The 24,966-nt window shown below is 35.7% G+C and overlaps 1 long non-coding RNA gene and 2 gene segments (V, D, J or C); all 3 read left to right on the top strand.

Annotated features, from left to right (window-relative positions):
* The window catches only part of LOC127950637 (T cell receptor alpha variable 38-1-like), a 58,083-nt gene that overhangs the window by 20,217 nt on the left and 12,900 nt on the right, over positions 1-24,966 (top strand).
* Positions 1,804-5,116, top strand: LOC127951277 (uncharacterized). The gene is made up of 3 exons (XR_008152637.1): positions 1,804-1,879; positions 3,312-3,392; positions 3,447-5,116. It is a non-coding gene; the product is annotated as an uncharacterized LOC127951277 (long non-coding RNA).
* LOC127951272 (T cell receptor alpha variable 18-like) lies at positions 18,321-18,897 on the top strand. The segment is given in 2 exon segments: positions 18,321-18,421; positions 18,517-18,897. Coding segments are annotated over 2 exon segments (357 nt in total).

Below are 24,966 nucleotides of genomic sequence, written 5' to 3'. Positions count from 1 at the left end.
TGTTCTCAAACATCCAATAGAAACTTTGACAGAGACATGAAACAATTGTGAAAAATGTACAATGTATCTTCATTCAGTTATTCTGTTCTGTGTCTCAGCTAGGGAGTATTAATTTGGTGAATTATAGATTTTTTATATATCACAAAAAAATTACAAATGTACTCTTACAAATGTTTTGTTTTTCAGTTGGTAATGATCTTTGGAAATGTCATCAAATTAAACAAAACCGATGTTGTTTATGAAGAGGGTTCAAGTGTCAAATGTATTATCTCCACTGGTACCATCAGTATGAAAGATCTAAACCTGAATTTCTTGTTCTGACCTATGGTGGTGCAAAAGAATCTCAGTGGTCTGATGTTGATCCAAGATTCTCTGTTAATATTCCAAAAAGTGAACATGTGGATCTGGAGATCTCCTCTGCTGCTGTATCAGACTCTGCTCTGTTCTACTGTGCTCTGGTGCCCTGTTATTTATATATATAATATTACAGTCTTCACTGTAGAATATAGGCTCCTCCCAGAAGTCAGAAAGTGATTTGAATTTATTGCTGCTTTAACAGATGCAGAAAGAGAAGGAGGACATATACATCTCTGTCTATTTTATTGAGTTGGTGATTTCAATTGCATATAATGGCACTGTTGAAAAGTGCCACTGTGATCATAGTTTTATATGTCTGTGGTGAGTAGAACAATTAAGTAATGGTTCTTTTTAAATATATTTAAAATGATTCTTCATTATGTGTGAATGTGCATATTCTTTTTGCAGCCAATGAGAATATTTCTTACTCATAATGTTTTTATTAAATTTCAGGTTGTAATTCTCAAGACAAAGTTGATCAGCATACAAGGATTCAGTTTGCTTTTGAAGGTGACACTGTAACGATCAACTGTACATATCAGACTGCTTATGGAGGCCCGACTCTCTTCTGGTACCAGCAGAAAGACAATGGAAATCCCAAGCATATGCTAAATAAAGTCTCTAATTCTGGAAACACTGAGGAAGAATTCAAGGCGAGATTTCATGCGTCTCTCAACAAAAATGCAGTTCCACTCACAATCCAGGATGTGCGTGTGTCTGACTCTGCTGTGTACTACTGTGCTCTGAATCCCACAGTGACTGAAACACACTCAACATTCACACAAAAACTCTGACAATGCAACAGCATACACTACATCATCATGTAATTTAATTTTTTTCGCTTATTCTATGATTTCATTCATTGGACCCTTTTCATCCATAAATTTATTCTATTTTAGTATGTTTCTTTCACTTAAAATGTACATTAGTTTTTATGATCTAATTTTAAAGTTTACAGTTTAGTTACATTAATCCATTTATGTGAAGATATTTTATTACATTAAAAGGCATGTTTACTTGTACATACACTACAGTCTGTCTATTATGCCCCATTGCTTTTATTCCATCTTGAACTCTTCCCTAAATATCTCTTTTTGCACTGTCCTTCCATACAACTGCGGTGTTATGTTTTGTATTTGTTTAAAGTATATATAAAGTATATATTTATTTTAATAGTTGAGCTATGTGTAAGTTTATAAATGTTTATAAATCTTGCACCATGGTCCTGTGAGGCACAACATTTTGTTCACGGGGAATTTCAACAACTAGACTTGAATTAAGCATGAAATTCCACTTACAATATACTAGTTAACCAGAAGAGGGCAGTATGTACTCAATACTACATTTGACAGTACAGCAGCTTTTATAGGTCTCCGCAAGCTCCTCCTTGGTCAAATCATTATAATACCAAAAGCAAAATTCTTATATTCACTGGTTTTTCTAGACTTCAAAGTGTATTCAGCCAAGATACTCATGCCACACAGGTTGAGGAATATATTTCTCTTCGCACTATTCTTTTTTGGTATGAGGTTTAATTAATACATTAACTGTATATTAATTTAAGCTGGCTGTTGTAATGTATTGCACATTAAATATTCTTAAGTCTTTATAAAGTGCAGATTAGATGACACAGATGATCATCCAGACAAACATGTGACTGAAGCTGAAGGAAGATCAGTAGTATTAAATATAATAGCGTACTGTCTCAGTCAGGGCCGCTGCTGGTGAAAACTTTAATCAAATGAAAAAAAAAAAAATTAATACATTTTATTATTTAAAAATTACAATTGTAGCTCTTGACATTTACTATAACTTAATTATGACTCTAATTTATTTTATAGTCTCAAGCATTCAAAAATCATGCAAAAGGAAATTAAGCAGTTTTACTATGATAAAACCATGGTTTATTTTTGTAAGGGTTGTGATATGCATGTTTTTTTTGTTGAGGAAATTATAAAGGCTGTGTCATCTATAGCAAAAAGGTGGCCAAAAATGAAAGATTAAGTGAATATTTGAATTAAATGTTTGGTCAGTAGCCTAAGCAAGGATTTGATTGTCATGTAAGTGTAACAGCAGCAATTACATGGCATTTGGCTCCCTTTACAGGCATTTGTATTAACATGTACATAAATAGTTTATTTTGTATTTGCCTACATTATGTATTTTAACAGTGTTATTATTAACCAATCATTATTGCCTCATTGTTTTTATATATATATATATATATATATATATATATATATATATATATATATATAATGCATTTTAAATCATTTTAAAGGCTATTGATGGCTTAGGACTGTTTTTATAGCCACAACAGCAACAAATTAAGATTACAGTATATTAATACCTATTTGTAAATTATTATTTGAAGTAACAAAACCATGGTTAATTTGCATTTACCATGGCTACAAGAAAGATGATTTGTGATGTTATTGTTAAAACCATGGGTCATTTTCTTAAGGCAACCTGAAAAATAAATAAATAATAACTTTCACAGGAATGTGCCTGAAAGTGATAAACGGGCCTCGTTTTTACCTAAATGATTTATAATTTATTTTAATATATATTAAAAATGTATAATGTGTGCATTGTAGCTGACACCTAAATGAACACATTACAATTGTTTTATGACTGCAAGTCTTTTTCCTCAAATGCTATTGAGCTTCAAATTTGCATATGAGCATGTGAAAAAGTAAAATAATTTACATATGATTTACAGTTTATTTTAATAAATATCAAACATTCAATTCAATTGTGCATTATAGCTGAGACCTAGATGAACAATTACATTTGTTTTTACATAAGTCATTTTCCTCAAATGCTACTGACATTCCCAAAATTTGAGACTCTCGAACGTCCAATGTCAAGCCAACTTTAAGCGTGTTTTTTTTCTTTTTACTTTATACCTGTTTTATTTTCTCTGAATGATGATGTCTTTTACCCGGGCATAGATGTCCATCCATCAATTATGAACATTCAGCCACAAACATGAGGTGAGAGTGGTCGCGAACACGGATGGGAGAATGACACAGGTTTTATATATATATATATATATATATATATATATTTTTTTTTTTTTTTTTTAGCAACTGGGAAGGTGCCCTTCGCAGACTGCGTACTCTGCGTATAGGGAGCGGCGGTACTGGTCTCAGTACAAGAAGAACTATTCTGGTACATCTAGAGAGCAAGTGAGTTTCTTAAATACTGTACATCCCGAGGAGAAGAAAATATGAAGGAGAAAATTACCCCCAGTTCGAGGAGAGATTTCATTCTAAAGTCTCATCGAATGCAGTTCTACTGACAATCAAGAATCTGTTTGTGTCTGACTCTGCTGTGTACTTCTGTGCTCTGAGGCCCACAGTGAGAAAACTCAAGTCAAACCACATACAAAAACACAAGCTAAATCTTACTCAAAATTGTTTACCTTGTGCTTCTCCTGTTATATGAATATGAATTTGGCTTTTGAATACTTATGTAGGATTGAAACTAATCAAATACTTCTGCTTTCCTGTCCCAAACTTACCTTTAGTAACACAAGGTCCATTTGGAAATTCGGAAGGTACAGAGGTACTGATAGTAGCCTGTAGGCCAGTATGTGTATACACAAGGGATCTGCTAATTGTCACACATTTTGCTTGGTGGGGAAAGCTGTATTTTGCTGAATGGTCCGTTTGAATGTCTCAGATTAGATTTTTTAGTAAACTTTCCACTGGGTGCCCTTTTCTTGGGGCTCTGCTCTTTCTCCTTCTATCTCCCCCATCTCTCTTTCTGTCTCTTTCTCAGGTAACATGCTGGGTACATTTAACTGTGTATGTTTTACCATCCTTCATCTAATTTGAAAGTGTAATCATAACAAAATACTTTTATTTATCCTATTTTAATTATAAAGTATGTGCTAACTACTTTATATACAATATACAATATAGTAAATATACAATATAGTAAATCAAAAGCAATGTTTCCCACATATTTTCTTATTATACCGTTAATTTTAATCATCTGTGTATTTACACTATCATGCTGATAACATTTTGTTAGTCTTTCGGCAATCCTACAGCCTAAACCACTGTGGAAACCACCCTTACACTTAATTTATACACAAGATTCTATTATAAAAATTTAATTTATATATATAATATGTGTGTTGTGTGTGTGTGTGTGTGTATATAGTGTAAGTATAACTTAATGTATAGTGATACAGATGATAAAAGGATAACCAACAGGACAAATGGATGTCATCAGTAAGTCATTGTTTCAACGCCAGAACGGTTTTAGACAAGGATGTCTCCTAAGCAACTGAGGTGTTCTGTTGGATGTAGTAATGAACACAGCAGTCTTCATTTAGAAATTAAATGAAAATAAAAATAAATTCTGAGTCAACATAAATTAAAATGGGAAAAATTACACAAGAAATTGAATATATAATCACCTAAATGACAGAGTGGTTGTTATTAATGGATAAATGTGATACTGTATGTACAGTAATATAAATATTGTCGATAGTTTTTGTAAAATTCAGTGAAATGAGCCATTGTGCTTATCATAAGGAAGCCAAAAATCATATCTTTGAGGGACATGAAAAAGTCTTGCATGGTAGGAAAAGTCTCAGAATTACGGATCCCCGCACATGACATGCAAGAAAAAGTAAATAAATTGTGCAAACGATTTACTATTTTTTTCCCTCAATGTACTAAAATGTGCAAACGATTACTATTGCATTCCCTAGATTTACTATTGCGTTCGCTCGATTTGCTAAATCCTGCGCACGATTTAGTATGCTATCGTGTGCACGTATTAGTACATTGAGGGAACGAATTAGTAAATCGTGCACACGATTTAGCCTTATATTTTTTCCTTCATGTCATGTGCAGGACTCCGTACAGAATAACTTTTATGCTCCACAGAAGAAACAATCATACAGGACTGGAATGACATGCATGAAGATAAATAAACGATTGCTTAGTTATTGCATATTGCATCCTGATTTTGGTTAACTATCCATTTAACTAAAATACAAATACATCCCTAGTTAAATAAAATACAACGCTATAAGCATCAAAATACACTAAAGATATTACTTTTTATTACTTATTATATTAATAGATTATAAAATAACATGTTCATCTTCAATTTAGAGCACTAGTCTAACAGCGACATACTTATCAATGGTAACCAAACTGTTGACAGTAACATTTCATAAGTTCTTATGAAAACCAAATCAAAACCTCAATGTGAGAGGATTACTGCAAACGTCTGCGTTACAAAAATATACTACAGGTGTGGAACACTAAATTCATGGTACATTTGCAAAAACAAAAACAAAAAACAAAAACAAAAACAAAACAAAGCTAACCCATATTATATATGAACGTGTTTAATTTGCTTTTTTCTCTCTCTATCTGTGACGGACTGTCTGACATTGAAATATGATTAATGTTGTAGCTTGTAACTTGTGTAACAAAATTTACTAAGCACTCACTTAGAATTATTACTATTTAGAATTCATCTGTATCTTAACAATGATGGACAGGAAATTTGTTTCACATAATAGTAGCAATGAGTCAGGCCCTAAGAAAAACTGTTAAATACTACAAAATAAAGCTTTTTCGTCTTGTCTTGTCTTGAAGTGTCAAAAGAGGAGGGACTTAGATCTGACATGATGTTGTTATGTCTGACAGAGACTGTGGTAGAAAAGATTCATTCTGACTCTTCTCAGCCTGAACACTTGTATACAATGGATCTTCACTCAGTTATTCTGCTGTATGTCTCAGCTGGTATGTTTATTAATTTAGCTCATTATTTAGTTGATTATTAAAAGAAGAAAATGAAAAATACAAATGTACCTCTTCTTTTTCAGTTGCTGTCTTTGGAAATGTCATCAAACCAAACAAAACCAATGTTTTTGCTGAGGAGGGTTCAAGTGTTACATTATCCTGTAGTTTTACTGACTCTAGCACTACAGATTATCTCCACTGGTACCGTCAGTATGGAAGTTCAAAACCTGAATTTATTGTACTCACGTATGACACTGTAAAAGATGCTCGGCAGTCTGATGTAGATTCAAGGTTTTCTGTTAACATTCCAAAAAGTGAACGTGTGGATCTGAAGATCTCCTCTGCTGCTGTATCAGACTCTGCTCTGTACTACTGTGCTCTGAAGCCCACACTGACAGGAAACACATCAGCTCTCTACAAAAACCTGTTACACCGAGAGACAAGAGAGAAACTGAGATTCTAAACACAGCCACTTTTTATTATAGTATGGTAATTTTTGTGTGGCAGTATCAAAGACACATTACGTTAAATCACTACAAAAAAATCTTTTAGTTCACCAGTTACTTATAAGTAATCCTTCTGAATATTCTTAAGTTAAGAAAATAATTATCTTGTTTACATTGAGATACTACGGTTTCAGTTTAAGCAATACTTGCAGTTACCCAGAAGAGGGCAGTATTTACTCAACATGACATTCAACAATACAGAAGCTTTTATAGGTCTCAATAAGCTCCTCCTCTGATCATCTTTACAATACCAAAAGCAAATCTCTCATACAGTATTTACTGATTTATCTAGACTTCAACATATATACAGTCATGTTACACAGTCTGAGTAATATATTTCTCTTCGTACTATTTGTTTTTGGTATGAATTCTTAATACAGCTAAAAATTAATGTAAGTTAAATTTGCATTGGAATCTACATTAAATATTCTTAAATCTTTACAAAGTGCAGCTCAGAGGACACAGTCGATCAGCCAGACAAACATGTGATTGAAATTGACGGCCAGTCATTAAAATTACAGTGTAAATATAAAACAGATTAAGCACAAGAAAATGTATTCTGGTACATCCAGAGAGCGAATGACTTTCCTAAATACATCCTGAGGAGAAACAGATATGGAGGAGAAGATAATGATGCTCAGTTCCAGAAGAGATTTGACTCTAAAGTGTCATCAAATTCAGCTCCACTGACAATCAAAGATGTGCGTGTGTCTGACTCTGCTGTGTACTTCTGTGCTCTGAGGCCCAGAAAACTCAAACCAGTCAAACCAAATACAAAAACACAGGAGCTGAAACAAGTCAAGACAGTTTAATATGCATCTCCTGGTCCAATTCAACTTTGTCAATTTTTCTATATGTACATGGATATACAGAGGGCTGAAATTGTATTTCTTTCAAATCTACGGTGTAAGACACCAACATGATTTTAAAATGTTTAAATATATTTACATTGTAGCGCAAACATGATTTTTTCTATGGCATCGCTGTGAAGCACCTTTATTTTTAAGAGTGTGGGGAGGTACAATTCAGTGCATCAGAGAGTTGAGAGAGTTCAATTTCCTAACAACTTGGTGGATGAAGCTGTTCTTCAAATGGCAGAAGCCTAAAGAAGGCATGTGAGGGGAGTGTGGTGTTAGCCACTATGCTGAGAGCTTTCCGCGTTAGTCGGGTATTGTAGGTGTCCAGAAGTCAAGGGAGTGTGACACCAATGATCTCTCCTGCTGTATTTACTATATGTTTCAGGGATTTCTGGTTGTGGATGTACAGTTACCAAACAACAGTGTGATGCAGTGTGGTGCCACAATATAATTAGCACATGATGGGTGCTGGGAATTTAGCTCTCCTCATTTTGTGAAGGAAATAAAGATGCTGTTGTCCTCTGTTATGTATACACTCAGAAATGTGATGCTGCTTTTGGTACTTGGTGTGTGCTCTCCGAAAGTTGACAACGATCTCCTTTGTTTTCTCTATATTTTGAGATATTGTTGTCGCTGCCCCACCTGGCCAGTTGTCACACCTAATTTATTTAGTTTGTCTCATCATTGTTGCTGATGAAACCCACCACAGTTGTGTCATGTGCAACTTTATGAAGAGGTTGCTGCTGTACATTGGTGTGTACTGTGTAGTCATGGTTTAGCAGGGTGAAGAGCAGAGGGCTGAAAACACATCCTTGGGGGACCCCTGTATTCATTGTGATGGTGCTGGATGTGTTGTTGCCGACACAAACTGCCTGTGGTCTTGCAGTGAGAAAGTCCAGCAACCAGTTGCACAGGGAGGTGCAGCAGGTCGAGTTTCTGTATTAACTGCTATGGATGGTGGTATAAATACTGAAGTGAAATGAACAGCATTCACACATCAGAGTCCTTTGTGTCCAAAAGGGAGAAGGCGAGTGGAGAGCAATAGAGACTGCATCATCAATAGACCGGCTGGCCTAATATGCAAACTGGAAGGTGAATGAATGTGAATGTTGCTTTTATTTACTCATTTTATACACAAAATTATATATATTTAACATGTTAACACGTTATAATAACTTTTAGTTTAATATAAGAATTTTTATAAATCATTAACAAACATTATAATGCTTAACAGATCATTAGTTACATATTATGCATATATACATAGAAATAAGAGATAAAGTTCTTGTTAATAGTTACTAATGAACTTACTAAACATTACCTAATGATTAACATATGATTATTTATGGTAAACTGAAATGTTGTCAGAAAACTTTCAATTCGATCTTCATTTGTTGGTCTTTGTTGTGTCAACCTCTAATTACACATCTTTACAAATAATCTATTAATGATGTGTTCATGTTTTTGCAGTAGCAAATCTAAAGTGAAACAACTGTGTTTTGATGCTGTTTACTGTACTCTCTATATAATTTGTCTCTATTTTTACCAAATGAACACTACAGCAGTGACCAGTGGGTGAACCTTATTCACACTGAAAGTAAGAGAGTAAAAACAGTTATTCAGATACTATTATTGTCATTATAATAGTGTGGGCAACTCTATTAAATATAATATCTCCATCTTTAGACACATTAGGAATAGTTTGACAAGGATCTTTCATGTATTTTAATGCCATGATCTCTCCACACATCACCTACTGTTTGTCCTGTTGGTCTCAGGCCAACGAGACCACACTTAAACCGCTCAGATCGGTTTATAATCAGGAGTTAAAGGTGCTTGACAGAAAAGCCCCTCGCTATCATCACTGCAATATTCTCAGTAAATATAAAATATTAAGTTTTGACTCCCTTATTCGATATTCAAATTTAAAAACCATTTTCAAAATTGTGAATTATATTGCTCCACCATCAATGAAAAAAATCATAAAACTTTATTCTGAACAAACATCCCGCTCCACTGCTCACAGAAATTGTGCTATCCCGAAGAGATCCTCTGCCTTTGCACAGACAACCTTCTCATTTAAAAATATTAAACAATGGAATCAACTCCCAGACAGTCTAAAGTTGTCTGTAGATCTGAATAATTTCTCTCGAATCTTAAAGAAATACATCCTCAATAACCAGCTGTGTCAGCATCAGCACACTTCAAGTTTACAAATGTAACATTGAGGTAAATGTTTTCGACTATGTTGTATATATTTTATGTTGTGATGGTTTTTCGATTAGCTTTTCATTTAAACATCTGATTAGTTTTAAATGGTTATTGTTTAACTAATATTGCATGTATTTGTTAGTGCTACTGACAGTTATTTGTAATGTAATGTTTTAATATTCTGTGCACCTGCCCGGGACTGCAGATGGAAATTAGCATTTGCTAACTCTGGTACAAAACATCTTTTCGTAAGATTTATGTATTTTGTACATTGTCACAAATAAAAACAAATCGACAAATAAACTAGCAGTCAATCAATATGTTTATTATAATACAAAAAAATCAGTTGTTATAAAATTATATTATAATTATACATTTTTTTTTAGGCTTTTCATAAATCTGTTATTTTATTGCTTGGTTGCTTTTAATTTATTTAATAGTTAAAGTTTCAGTCTATTATCGTGTGTAAAACAATGTGCAGGTAGAATGTGCCACAAGGTGGCAGTGTTCTCAGACATTTCATAGGAAATGCAATAACAGAATTTGAAAAAAATTATGCTAGACTACATTTTTTATATCATGTGAAAAGTGACTGAAAGGCAGGCAGATTTTTTGTGTATTTTATTTTATTTTTATCATATTTCATATAAAAATGAAGGTTTCACTGGTGACATAAAAATGAAGGTTTCACTGGTGACACACTCACAGAGTTCAGGAAGTTCCTGAATGTCTTTATAACTGAACAGCAGAAAGCATCAGTAACACACAGTCAGAGCACGGAGAGAAATAACACACAACTGATCTGATCATATTCACTATGAAAAAATACATGCTGCTGCTTTTCATTATGGCATCAGGTGTGTCATTTATGATTACTTTAAATAATTTAGCTGCTATTACCTATTTTATTTATTTTCTTTCAAAACACTTGTAATTTATATCTTTAGTGATATACAGTGTTTAAAATAAAACAAAATGAGCTAATATTGTGCTTAATGTTTGCAGATGTGACGGCTGTGGACAAAATTGAGCCAAATAAAGGGACGAGCTTCATCAAAACAGAAGAAGAGTCTGTAACGCTGAGCTGCTCATATGAGTCAGACAGTGAATATGTACGTCTGTACTGGTACAGACAATATCCTAATGGAGAACCTCAATATTTATTATATGAAGGAGCACGATCAAACAGTTTGAAGGACAGTTCTGATCCTCGATTCCAGTCAAGAAGTTCTCGCATATCGACTGAACTCATCATTAGTAGTGTGACTGTGTCAGATTCAGCTCTCTACTACTGCGCTTTAAGAGTTGCAGCCCAGTGATACAAATCATGAAACAAGTCGTACAAAAACTTCAAGCCATTTTTTCCTTTGAAGTTATTATTATGAAAACCAAATCAAAACCTCAGTGTAAGATAATAACTGCAAACACCTGAGTGAGGTTGAGAGAAGGAAATGTTTTATAAAAAAAAAAATGCTTAAAAGGGTTTAGGTTTGCAGCTGTGTGTTACAGAAATGCACTACACATCATTCATGGTACATTTGCAAAAAAACATAGAGCTTGCCCATATTATATAAGAATATCGTCCCCTTGGAATTATAAGGTTCTACTACATTTTTCTTCAAAATTTAGTTACTCCCATATTGTATTCTGTGATACCTTATTTACATTATGTGATAGATTTTTTTTTATGTTGTATACATTATGGGATTTTTATTTAAAAATCAATAAGGTTTTTATCTACACAGTCAAATGGAATAGAAACACTTTGAAGCTCAATATCTCAAAACTACTTGGAATGCAGACAGAATGTCATAATTCCAAGGGGACGATATGTGTTTCATGTAGCTATGGTTTTTATTTGACTGTGACAGACTGTCTGACATTAAAATATGACTAATGTTAATTTAAACTTGTGTAACAAAATCTACTAGGCACCCACTCAGCAGTAATGAGTCAGGCCCCAAGAAAAACTGTTCCTACAAAATAAAGCTTTTATTTTGTCTTGAAGTGTCAAAAGAGGAGGGACTTAGATCTGACATGATGTTGTTATGTCTGACAGAGACTGCGGTAAAAGATTCATTCTGACTCTTCTCAGCCTGAACACTTGTATACAATGGATCTTCACTCAGTTATTCTGCTGTGTGTCTCAGCTGGTACAGTATGTTTATTAATTTAGCTCATTATTTAGTTGATTATTAAAAGAAGAAGATGAAAAATACAAATGTACCTCTTCTTTTTCAGCTTCTGTCTTTGGAAATGTCATCAAACCAAACAAAACCAATGTTTTTGCTGAGGAGGGTTCAAGTGTTACATTATCCTGTAGTTTTACTGACTCTAGCTCTACAGAATATCTCCACTGGTATCGTCAGTATGGAAGTTCAAAACCTGAATTTATTGTCCTCACCTATGACTATGCAGAATTGGTTCAGCGCTCTGATGTAGATCCAAGATTTACTGCTAATGTAACAAACAAGGAACGTGTGGATCTGATCATCTCCTCTGCTTCTGTATCAGACTCTGCTCTGTACTACTGTGCTCTGGCGCCCACAGTGACAGGAAACACAAGAACACTGTACAAAAAACCTGTTACAATGAGAGGCGAGAGAGAGAATTTATATAATCTAATGTAAAAAGGATCAAAACATAAAATAAAGCAACATTCTAAAATGAGTCAAATTATTTTTTTATCTGTGAAAAAGCAAAACAGGGAAGCTGTGGTCTAATGGTTAGAGAGTTGGACTTGTAACCGGAAGCTTGTGGGTTTGAGTCTTGGTAGTGGCTTGTACATGACTGAGGTGTCCTTAATCAAGGCACATAACCTTTAATTCCTCCCTGGGTGCAGCAGCAAAGCTCACTATTATTGTGCTCTAAGAGTATCATTCGCCCAGTTATATGTAACATGTCACACAAACACCCAAAGTGCTTTTCCACATTGCTTTATTTAAAGTGAAAACCACATAAAAAACTGTCTATCCATTCCTGTTGAGGCCTGTCAGAAAACTTCAAAGACACTTCTGTGGTAAGTTTTATACACAGTCTTAAAGCACCTTAAGCATTTGAAATTACATTTTAATTAGTATTCTTTCTTCTTTTAGAATTCAAAATTCTAAATGAACTATGATGAACAATGTGCTGAATATGTTTTACATGTTTATGCTTCGTTTGGTTATTAATCTGGATTTCAGATGTTTTTTAACGTGCCAGAGGGAGGAGTCAAAGAAACCTTCTCAAACAAACTGTGTAGTGTAGATCAAGTGCACTTGCTCACTAGTACATACAGCCACTCTTTCTCAGACTAGATCAGGGGTGAGAATAAGATCTGGATTTATATTAGACTTCATTTTTAAAGCAAGAAAGATGACAGACTGGATAAAACAAACTATCATTGTTTTCATATATGTCTGGGGTAAGTAAAAAAATTGTCTTTTTAATACTCTTTGTAATACTACAAGGTTATTTTGAATGTTTATGAGATTGCTTTGCTGATGTTGTTCATGATTTGATTCTACAGGAACAGAATCACAGGACAGTGTTGAGCAGAAAACAAGAGTTCAGACTGTTTATGAAGGTGGGACTGTAATAATCAACTGCACATATCAAACACAGCTCACCCCGACTCTCTTTTGGTACCAGCAAAAAGTAAACAGAGTTCCTAAATACATGCTTCAAAGAGTTGGTAAGACTGGAGATGAAGATAAAGAGTTCAAAGACAGATTTAGTGCACATATCGATACATCTTCAAAATCAGTTCCTCTGACAATCCAGAATCTGCGTGTGTCTGACTCTGCTGTGTACTACTGTGCTCTGAGGCCCACAGTGAGAAAACTCAAGTCAAACCACATACAAAAACACACAACTAAAACACAGATGGTATTGTTTCTTCACAGTAAACATTTCAGAAATGTCAAAATCTACAATAAAGTTATACTGAAGATAACACAGTCAAATGAACTATTTAATGTTATTTTGATATTAATTTATCTTGATATTAATTGTATTTGATTGCATAATTTCAACTTTAAATGTGTTTTCTTGATTTTAAGGATGTTCACAGCATAATTGTATTGCTATGAACCATTAGATTATGATGCATGATGGAAACATACAGTAAAAATGTGTTGCATTTTATTAAATAATTATCAAATTAGAATTGATCTGTAATTTAACACTAATGGAGAGATAAATGTTTTTCAGATGATGCTACACTGTTGAGTCTGGCCCAAAATTGCATTCAAAATGTTTCTGACTCTGATGGAGAAAAGGTCTAAAACATTAAACACTAAAACATCTGGTTATTCTGTAATTCTTTGGTGTGGTTTATTTTGCTATTTACTGTAGTTACTTGTCTTTCACTTCAGAATTTTTATGTTATTTTATTTATTTGTATTATTGTACAGCACATTGGTCAATGTTGTTTTAATGGTGCTTTATAAATAAACACCAAACTCTTAAAAGGACAATCATATTCCTAAAAAAGGATCCAAGATTAATTGTGGTTAGTTGTAAAAATTGATCATGTGATTAGATCTTTCTTGTCTTCTCAGTGTCTGAATTGAGCTATAATATGAGGGAGGAGGGACTCAGTGTTCATATCTGACAGAGACTGTGGATGAATCGATTCAGTCTGACTCTTCTCAGAGTGAACACTTGAACAATGGATCTTCATTCAGTTATTCTGCTCTGTGTCTCAGCTGGTATTTATTTACATAATTATTTATTTAACACCTTTTCTCAAAACTTTTTTTACTAAAATGTAACCAATTAACTTTTCCTTTTCAGCTGCTGTCTTTGGAAATGTCATCAAACCAGAACAGCTAGATGTTTTTGCTGAAGAGGATTCAAGTGTTACATTATCCTGTACTTTTTCTGACTCTGGAGTTACAAACTATCTCCACTGGTACCGTCAATATGGAAGATCAAAACCTGAATTTCTTGTATTCACCCACAGCAAAGCAAAAATAGCTGAGGTGTCTAAGATAGATCCGAGATTCTCTGTTAATATTCCACAAAGGGAACGTGTTGATCTGAAGATCTCCTCTGCTGCTGTATCAGACTCTGCTCTGTACTACTGTGCTCTGGCGCCCACAGTGACAGGAAACACATCAGCTCTCTACAAAAACCTACAAAAAAGTATCTTCTGTTCACCAAGCCAAGTAAAATTTGGAAATATTTTACTAGCCTATATAGCTGTTTTCTATTTGAATATATTTCAAAATGTAATTTATTGAACATCCTGGATCTGTTTTTTTCCCGTTCTTCTTTATTCTTTTTTTTTTTTATGTATTATAGAAGTATCAGATCGGGACTCGGTATCGGTAGATACTCAAAATCAAATGACTCGAAGGCAAAAAAAACCTGATCGGAACATCCCTAGTATAAAATATCAAAATATTAATAAAAAATACTTGAGAAGATAATAAAACTGATTGATTGATCCAATAATAACACCATATGTAATTTGGCTTCAGTCAAAAACATCCTTCACTTCAACTGAACACATTATTAAAGATGTGACTCTCACATTCAACCCTTTACTTTTATGCCAACTCTCAAAAAATAAAATAATGATCATAGCTCAATTTTCTACTTTCTGCTGTAATACAGGAGAAAACATTTGTGATCGTAACTGTTCCCCAGGAGTGAAGTGTAAACAGATCTGACAGTAAATTGAGTGCACTGAACAGTGGATATTTTTTTCTTCAGTTTTTCTCTTTTACAGTATGACATGTACTTATGTATTATATGTACTGTGAGAAATTTGACCATTAAATAACATGCAGACCCTGCTATTATTGGCCATTCAATGGAGCCACACCTTTGAGCATTTTTAAATGCAAATGCATGATTATTGTAGGCTGAGAAGTGTAAGTGTAAAATACTGTGGTAGAAATAACTCATTTACATGCACAAATGTGGTCAATAAACAATAAAGGTAATCATCTTCAGATCATTTACTACAAGAAAGATAAAAATTGGTGCATGATACTCATTGATATATCCAGTAACTAAATATATTTACAACACAGAGATGACTAGCTAGTTTCAATCATGGGTTCTAAAACATTTCCGAATTATGTGAAAAATGGATTAAAATAAAAGAGTTATAAAGTTTTTTTTTAAAGCAATTTCAAACTTCATCCACAAGGAGTCAGCATCACCATCTCCATGTATGAGTAGATCATGTGACGACACAAACATTTAACCTGTTAACTGTAACCTTTGTTTAAAAAAAAAAAAAGACTTCTTTGTTGCTTTTTCTCAATCACATTTTATAAATCATCAGAAATTATACTGAAAACTTAAAATCTCAAAATTCATCCTTTAAAACCCATTTTAAAATCACCTCTGGATAATTTAAAAGAAACTGATTCACTGGAATTAAGATTAATAAATGTTTGTTTACTTTGCTAATAATTCATGTTAATGACTTACTTTTTCATATCCACAGGACTGGGTTGAACAGTCTTTAAGAGAAATTATTGAAAGTGAAGGAACTCAAGTTTTTTTAATGTGTAATTATACTACTACTTCTACAAATCCGTTCCTCTTTTGGTACAAACAGCAACCAAACAGATCACCGGCATTCATTCTGAATCAATACACCACTGAGCCTGATTTTATCAAGAAATATTCAGCAACACTGAACTCCACACCAAGAACATCTCCCATTATTCAAGCCTTAAGTGTTCCTGAATCCAGCTTTCTGTTAAAATACCCTTCTTTCTTTGTGCTACAGTATGTGAGTGTCTCCTGGTTCCCTGTTTATTTCCCCCTTGGTTTATGCAAATAAAGACTATTCTGTATGAAGCTCCATCTCTGCATTCTTCATTCCGTCTTTCATTCCGACGTGACAGATGACAGGACCTTAAACAGTAAGCAGTGCCCCTTCTTTCCATGTTTTTGTTTCCTTTATTCCAAATTATTTTGTTTACCGTCATGCCCCCCTGAGCTGCCTGCCCTGCATTGGCTTCTTAGTCTCCCTGCTCCTCCATTGTGCCCTAGTCTGCCTGCTCCGCCATAGCTCCTTAAGATATTTGCTTCACCATGGCTCCCTGAACTGCCTGATCAGCAATGGTTCCTGGAATGGGTACTTTACCTCCCTGGAGGCCTTCTGTCCAATTTAAGCCTGTACCTAGGGGCTTCCAGAGTGCCAAAACGACCTGAGTCCAGCTTCTTGTTAAAACATCCTTCCTCCTCGTTCCTTCTCAGTAGCAGCAGTGTGACAGCAACCAAGTTTAAATTCATTTCACTAGTCCACAAATTATCCCTTAAATTTATTACAAATATTTTAAAATTTAGCAGATCTGCCTCAGCATAACAATTAAGAGGATAAAATAAAACATACTAGAACTAGATTAGAGAAAGATGTGCAGTGTTATTGCAGATTTAAGAGACAGGTCACTTTTAGAAGGTGTAAGCAGGTCATCAAAAACATTGGATAGACTATAGTCAAAACATCTGATTTGGCCATCCAGACCTGCAGTGTAAATGCGGTCTAAATTAATGTTTTTTTGTTTTAAACTATGTGCAGATGTAAGGGGGATTTGGCATCAAAGAGGAATTTGGCATATTGATCCAAGATGATCTTGTTACATTTGCTATACTGTCACAAAACTCAGTCCTGCTGCCACACACGTACAATAATAGTCATTTAGCATTCTGCCTTGACCTTTAAGTGCATTTGTTATACATATTGTCAAATAATCTTATCTTACGTTTAATTAACTTTTCACTGAAAATATAAACTTAAATGCTGAAAATGTTCCTCTGCTTCTACTAATATTACGGCTTAATATAATTAAGTAGCATTTACTGAATGCTTAATTTCAAATCACTATATATAGGTGAAACCACAGCAGAAAGCACTGAGGAATCTGCTGCAGTGCGTTAAAATGTTACTTTATGCTGCAGTTATTCCTCTGCACAATCACTTCAGTGGCACCCTCAGTTTCCTGGATCAGCTCCTCAATTTCTTGTGCTAATAATGGAGAGTGTGAAAGAGACTAGGACCACTGACATAGATCCCAGATCCCATTGTGCAGGTGATGTTTCAAAACGTTGAACCTGACAGAGACGTGTAATTTAAGCTAAGGATGTAAGCACACGTACAATGATGACACTCCTATTCTAAGCAAATATTCATGGGTGCATCCAGTGAATAAACAGCCTAATAACATTCAGAGGGATAAGTATAGTGGCGATCAAGCATTAAAAAATATATTTATAACTATCTTGATGATAAAGAATTAAAGTTTACAAAATAGTGTCATGTTTAGCAATTTCAGACTTCATCCACTACTTCATGAGCCTCAAATCAACACAAGTTCTTCAGTGAGCATTCAACAATCATATTATAATAGCTTATCCAGTGGAAATCTGACCTGAATTTGAAATTCAAAATCTAATTTAAATCCAAAAGTATTTACACTTTGAAACATTCATGTTAATTTTATTGGTTCATTAAGAATTCACGTTTGTATGAATAAATACAAATATACTATAATTCCTTGCAGCAAAAGCTTTCCTCTAACTAACCAGCTGCAGAGCAAAAACATGAGAAGCAGCAGAAAGCAGGAAGTTCCAGTGTGTTTGAGAGTGAATCTTCAGAGACTCACAGATCTACAGCTCAGAGCACAGACAACATTAACACACACCTGAGCTGACCTAGTCAACATGGAAAAACACCTGCTGCTGATTTTAACTCTGACTTCAGGTATGACATTTTCAGTCATTACAGAATTCAGACATATTCAAATGAAATACATTTGTTTTACTTGATTCAGAAATTATTTTGATAATTTGTTTTAGGTGTGATGACCGAAGACCAGATTGGACCAAATCAAGAAACTAGTGTCATGAAGAAGGAAGATGAGACTGTGACCCTCAGCTGCACATATGATACAAGCAGCAGTTATGCTTATCTGTACTGGTATAGACAGTATCTTAATGGACAGCTTCACTATTTGTTATTCGAGCCTGCACGATCAAGTAGTTTAAGAGGGAGCCCTGATGATCGTCGCTTTCAGTCGACTACATCACACACATCCACTGAACTCACTATTACTCGTGTAACTCTGTCAGATTCAGCTCTCTATTATTGTGCTCTAAGAGTAGGAGCACAGTGATACAAAGTTTGTGTGAAGCCGTACAAAAACTCTAATTCTTTTTTCCCTTTGATGTCAAGCCATATCAAACCCACAATCTATAATTCGCACAATTTAATTTCACATGTGGAAGCACACCTGTGTGTGGTTACTGAAAATATAATGAATAGGAAACACAATACTTCCTGAATTACATTTTAGAACTACATCACAACTTTCTAGAAGGAAGTTTTCCCACTGCAAAACAAATTATTCAAAAATGTCCAATGAATGTAACTTTATTTCTTATTTATTCTTAGTTATAGTTACTTAATATCTGTGAATGATTGTTAATTTTACACCCCATTTTTTCCAGTGTGCTGGGGAGAGCACAGTGTCGATCAGCCTTTAAGAGAAAAGACTTCTGCTGAATGAGAGATCAAGTGTATGCTCTCATGAATTCTGCAAATGCTTATCTCTAATGTTACATTGCATGTACAAATAGTTACCAAACAAATCACCAACATTAATTCTGGGTGACTTTCAATTGGTAAGGGAACTACAGAGCCTGAGTTTCTGGAGAGAATTGATGTAAAACTGGACTCCACATTAAGAACAGTTCCTCTGTCAATCCAGAATCTGTGTGTGTCTGACTCTGCTGTGTACTAATGTGCTCTGAAGTCAAACCACATACAAAAACACACAACTTAAACACAGATGCGTTTGTTTCCTTACAGTAAACATTTCTGAAATTCAAATTTTTATTTAATTGCATGATTTCAACTTTAAATTATGTAAATGTGTTTTCTTGGTTTTAAGGATGTTCACAGCATAACTGTATTGCTAACATGAGCCACTGGATTATGATGCACGATTGAAACATAAGTATGTGTTGCATTTGATTAATGAGTTACCAAAAATAGGATTTATCTGTAATTTAACATTGATGGAGAGATAAATGTGTTTCACATGATAATACATTGCAAAATTATATTAAAAATCTTTCTGACTCTGATGGAGAAAAAAAGTCTAAAACATTAAAACACCTGGTTATTCTGTAATTCTTTGGTGTGGTTTATTTAACCATTTAGTTACTTTTCTTTCACCTCAGAATTTTTATGTTATTTATTTATTTTTATTACAAAGAGTATGCCAGGCGCTCGCTCGCAGCTACATGTACACCTCTCGGTTGTTGAATTTGTACGCGCGTACTTTTATCATGCCAGCTGAAGGTTCATTTTTGCGCATGTGAAATAACATAATGTGTTTGTGAGCATGTCTTACACGCTCATAACTTTTGACTAAAAAAATAATGCTTAGAGGACCCTTTATAGTTGAATGAAAACAATGTCATTTCAGAAGTTGGCCACTGTGTGGCATAATCTATGATGCTGATTTATGAAGTCCCTGCTGTATGAGTATCCTCTGCAGACAGATTTGCACTGTTAGCCTTCAGACAAATATTGCCTGCTGCACATAAACTATATTAATCTGGTGGAGGAATTTACTTTTACTCACATTATTTCTTGGTAAGTAACAATTCAATTAAAATCTAACAGTGCATGATCATTACACAAGAAAATACAGTATATACAGTGTTTTTTCTTGACAGAGTGCAATACACAGGATTCTGTCAATCAGCCAACAAGAGTTCAAACAGCTTCTGAACATGAGATGGTTAAACTTACAGTACCAGTGACCAAATACCCTCATCTTTACTGGTACTAACATAAAACCAATGAATTCCCAGTTTACATGCTCCGTAAACTCTCGACTGGATGAAGAAGCAGTGAAAAAGAATTCAAGGAAAGATTTTACGCAGATCTCAACAAATCCTCAAGCTCAGTTTCTCTGTCAATCCAGGATGTGTGTGTTTGACTCTGCTGTTTACTACTGTGCTCTGCACATCCGGACAAGATCTAAGAGCTCTGAAACATACCATTTTAACATGAGCATATAATTTTCACTGTAAGCAGTGGGTGGAGTTTATTCACACTGTTGAGAGTGTGAGACAGAGACAGACAGGTGTTTGAATACTATTTTTGCAATCACTGTCTCTCTGAAGACATTATGTTTCTCTTTAACTGGATAATAATTCAACTTTGCATGGGTAAGATATATTATTATAAACAATATGCTTATTATAAAAATAAATCAATTTATTGTTAAAATCCATTTAGTGTTATTTAATGTTTTTTTTTTTCACAGGACATTCTTTTGGTGACACAATACAACCTTTGTTTCAAGAAAAACATGATTCTGAGAGTAAAAATATGACTCTGTCCTGTAACTACAGCCTCACTAGCGGCACTAGTCTTACTATCCAGTGGTATCGCCAGTATCCCGGAGCAAAACCTGAGTTTTTACTTTTTGTCACTGAATATTCTAGCAAATCTGAGCTTGAACTACGACTATTTTCAGAAGCTAAAAAAGAAATCAAACGTGTGGATCTGGTGATCTTCTCTGCTGCTGTATCAGACTCTGCTCTGTATTACTGTGCTCTGGTGCCCACAGTGACAGGAAACACAGCAACAATGTACAAAAACCTGATTAGCACCTATTACACAAAATAGCTTTACCAACAAGATCAAACTGTTAAAAAATACTAATTTAATACTGATGTCATTAGTAATACTGAGGTTTTTTTGAAGACCATCGGGATGCAAGTGACGGTTGAGTTTGGAATAACAGAACATGAGTCAGCATTGTGAGAGAGATGAAAGTAAAGCCAGTGTTAAAACACCACTGCTATCAATGATGGAAATTAATATTAGGAAATATTACACTGCCACTGTATGTCCCAACTGACTGATCAAGTGCAGAGATCAGTCAAGACTTTATTCACTGTATGTTTTGGTGAATAAATAATATACAGGTGCATCTAAAAAAATTGTGAATGTTGTGGAAAAGTTGAAAAATGCATGTATGCATAATGTACGTGTATCCTAAGATTACTGATTGTACGTGTAATAATAATTAAGTAATAGTTTAATAAATACACAATACTACAGTCTTCTTCACAGTGGCTCCTCCCAGCGGTCAGATCATGTGATCTGAATTTACAGCTGCTTTAACAGACGCAGAAAGAGGAAGTAGATCACAACATCTCTGAATTTTTTTTGTATATAATGGCACTCTGGAAATGTACTATTGTGATCATAGTTTTACATATCTGGGGTGAGTAGGACTATTAAATAATTATTATTTTCAAATATATTTTTAAATAAAATTTCCTTATGTGTGTAATGTGCATATTTTATCATTTTGTTTTAATGCAATTTCAGGTTGTGGTTCTCAATCTCAAGACAAAGTTGATCAGCATAAAAGGATTCAGTTTGCTTTTGAAGGTGACACTGTAACGATCAACTGTACATATCAGACTGCTTATCCAGGCCCGACTCTCTTCTGGTACCAGCAGAAAGGCAATGGAAGTCCAAAGCACATGTTAAATAAGTTCTCTAAATCTGGAAACAGTGAGGAAGAATTCAAAGAGAGATTTCATGCAAGTCTCAGCACAACTTCAGTTCCTTTAACAATCAAGAATCTGCGTGTGTCTGACTCTGCTGTGTACTACTGTGCTCTGAGGCCCACAGTGACTGAAACACACTCAACACTCACACAAAAACTCTGACAACATGCAACAACGTTATGTAATTCAATTTTATTTATTTTTAAATGTATATTTACTTGATAAGATTTAATTGTTTAGTCTATGAATTTCTTTTTTATGAACTATATATACTTTATTTTAGGTTTATTTCACCTAAAAGTTTACATTTGAGCTACATGATCTAATTTCATATTTAGTTTAAATATGCATACATTTTCCCTTACTCTTGATTTCAGTTGATTTTATATTACTCATGCCACTAGAATTATAACACCATTACAAAATGTTATCCGTTTTGTGAATGTGCAGTGTGCTGAAAGGTATTAAAGACCAGAAGAGGGCGATAAACACTCAACATTAACATTTAATGAACTGTTCATCTTTCAAGGAGATACAGAGTCAGTGTTACTGACATGTTAATCATTTCTTTTAAGTAAATTAATTTGCTGTTATAACTCTGATTTGAGCTGTAAAATGTGTTGGTGAAGATTTCATGAACCAAAAACTTGATAAATAAACCATAAACATATACTTTAAAACAGCAGTAGGCCAACATAAACATCCACCAAAGTGAAAAAGATCATCTTAATGATCAGACAAGCTTTAATTCGTACTTTTTGGTTATTATGGTTTATATTTTTAATGCTGTGTTTTGATCCTCTTATTGTCACAGTCTTCTGTCTTTCTGTCTTTGTCTTTCTGTGAGCACATGGATTGTGTTGTGTTTATTTGGTGCCATGTGCTCTCTCCTTTCCTTTTCTGACCCCGCCCACCTTGTCACCTCATTACTGTTTAGTTGCTCCACCTGTGTTTCTCCCTTGCTCCCTGACTCATTACCTTATTCACTCTGTACACCTGTTGCATCCACTCACTCTGTACACCTGTGCACATAATCACTCACACAGCTGTTCCCTATTTGTTCACGAGTATATCGTTTCGTCTCACCCACCACCCCGCCTGGCTATATTGTAATGTCTATGTGGATTACCTGTGTTTCTCGTGCTCATGTTCCGGCTTGTCCCTGTGATTCGTTTTGTTTTTTTTTTTGGTTTTTGCCGTGTTGGCCTTTTAGTTCTCGTTTGTTCTTGTTATAATAAAGTGTCTCTTCCCTGCACTTGGACCCAGATCTTGTTCTTTTACACAGTGCCGTTTCTACCGCGCCGTGACAAAATATAGCCAGCAAATATGGGTCCAGCAGGGAGATTCCTCGAAATCTGCCAAGGAGAGCGAAGCATCGAGGATTATGCTTGGGAGTTCGTGGGGGCGGCTCGGCTGTCAGCGACAGAGAGGACCTGTCTAATGGTTTTCTTCTGGGGAGGACTAGCCGAGCCCTTCAAGTCCCTTATGCCATTCTGGCACCCCGACGAGACGCTGGAGGATTACATCAACCTGGCTCTGCAGTTGAGCGGCTCAGCTGTTAGGGTGGAGTTAGATGCAGAGCAGGCTCATGGTTCTCCCGAGGCGACAGTCCAGGAGTCAGCAGAGGCCTCGTCGGCTGCACCCAGTGCCTCACACCTGTTCCTGGAGCGTCACGGGTTGATGCGCTGCATGCAGGATTCACAGTGGATGTCGGTGTGAGCAGCGTGGTCGGCTCGCAGGACTCACAAGGTGGTGGAGCCTGCTGATGTTCCCTCTGAGGCAGTGGGGCTGACTGCTAGCCTTCACAAAGCCGCAGATTCCACTAAGGATTGCCCCAAGGCGGTGGTGTCCGCTCAGGATTGCCCTGAGGCGGCAGTGTCCACCCACGATGCCCCCGAGGCGGCGGCGTCCACCCACGATGCCCCCGAGGCAGCGGCATCCACTCGCGATGTCCCCGAGGCGGCGGCATCCACTCACGATGTCCCCGAGGCGGCGGCATCCACTCACGATGTCCCCGAGGCGGCGGCGTCCGCTCACGATTCCCACAAGGCGGTGGTGACCGCTCTGGACCCTCCAGAGTCGAGTCAGGTTCCAGTGGACTCTGCAGAGTCGATTCAGGTTCTTGGTGAACTCCCAGAGTCGATTCAGGTTCTTGGTGAACTCCCAGAGTCGAGTCAGGTTCTTGGTGACCCCCCAGAGTCGAGTCAGGTTCTTGGTGACCCCCCAGAGTCGAGTCAGGTCCCAGTGAACTCTCCAGAGTTGAGTCAGGTGTTTGTGGACCCTCCAGAGTCAGGACTAGTCAGCGATTTACCTTCCAGAGTCAGGGCTATTCACCGCTGACCTTCCAGAGTCAGGGCTATTCACCGCTGACCTTCCAGAGTCAGGGCTAGTCACCGCTGACCTTCCAGAGTCAGGGCTAGTCACCGCTGACCTTCCAGAGTCAGGGCTAGTCACTGATGACCTTCCTGAGCCAGGGCTAGGTACCATGGACTTTCCAGAGACAAGGCTAGTCACTGTTGATCTTCAAGGACTGAGTCAAGTCACCGGTGATCTTCAAGGACTGAGTCAAGTCACCGGTGATCTTCAAGGACTGAGTCAAGTCACCGGTGATCTTCAAGGACTCAGTCAAGTCACCGGTGATCTTCAAGGACTCAGTCAAGTCACCGGTGATCTTCAAGGACTCAGTCAAGTCACCGGTGATCTTCA

Source organism: Carassius gibelio, chromosome B2 (genome assembly GCF_023724105.1).
Source record: "Carassius gibelio isolate Cgi1373 ecotype wild population from Czech Republic chromosome B2, carGib1.2-hapl.c, whole genome shotgun sequence".
Taxonomy (NCBI): Eukaryota; Metazoa; Chordata; class Actinopteri; order Cypriniformes; family Cyprinidae; genus Carassius; species Carassius gibelio.
The sequence above is the reverse complement of the archived record's forward strand: the minus strand, read 5'-3'. Positions and strand labels throughout refer to the sequence as shown.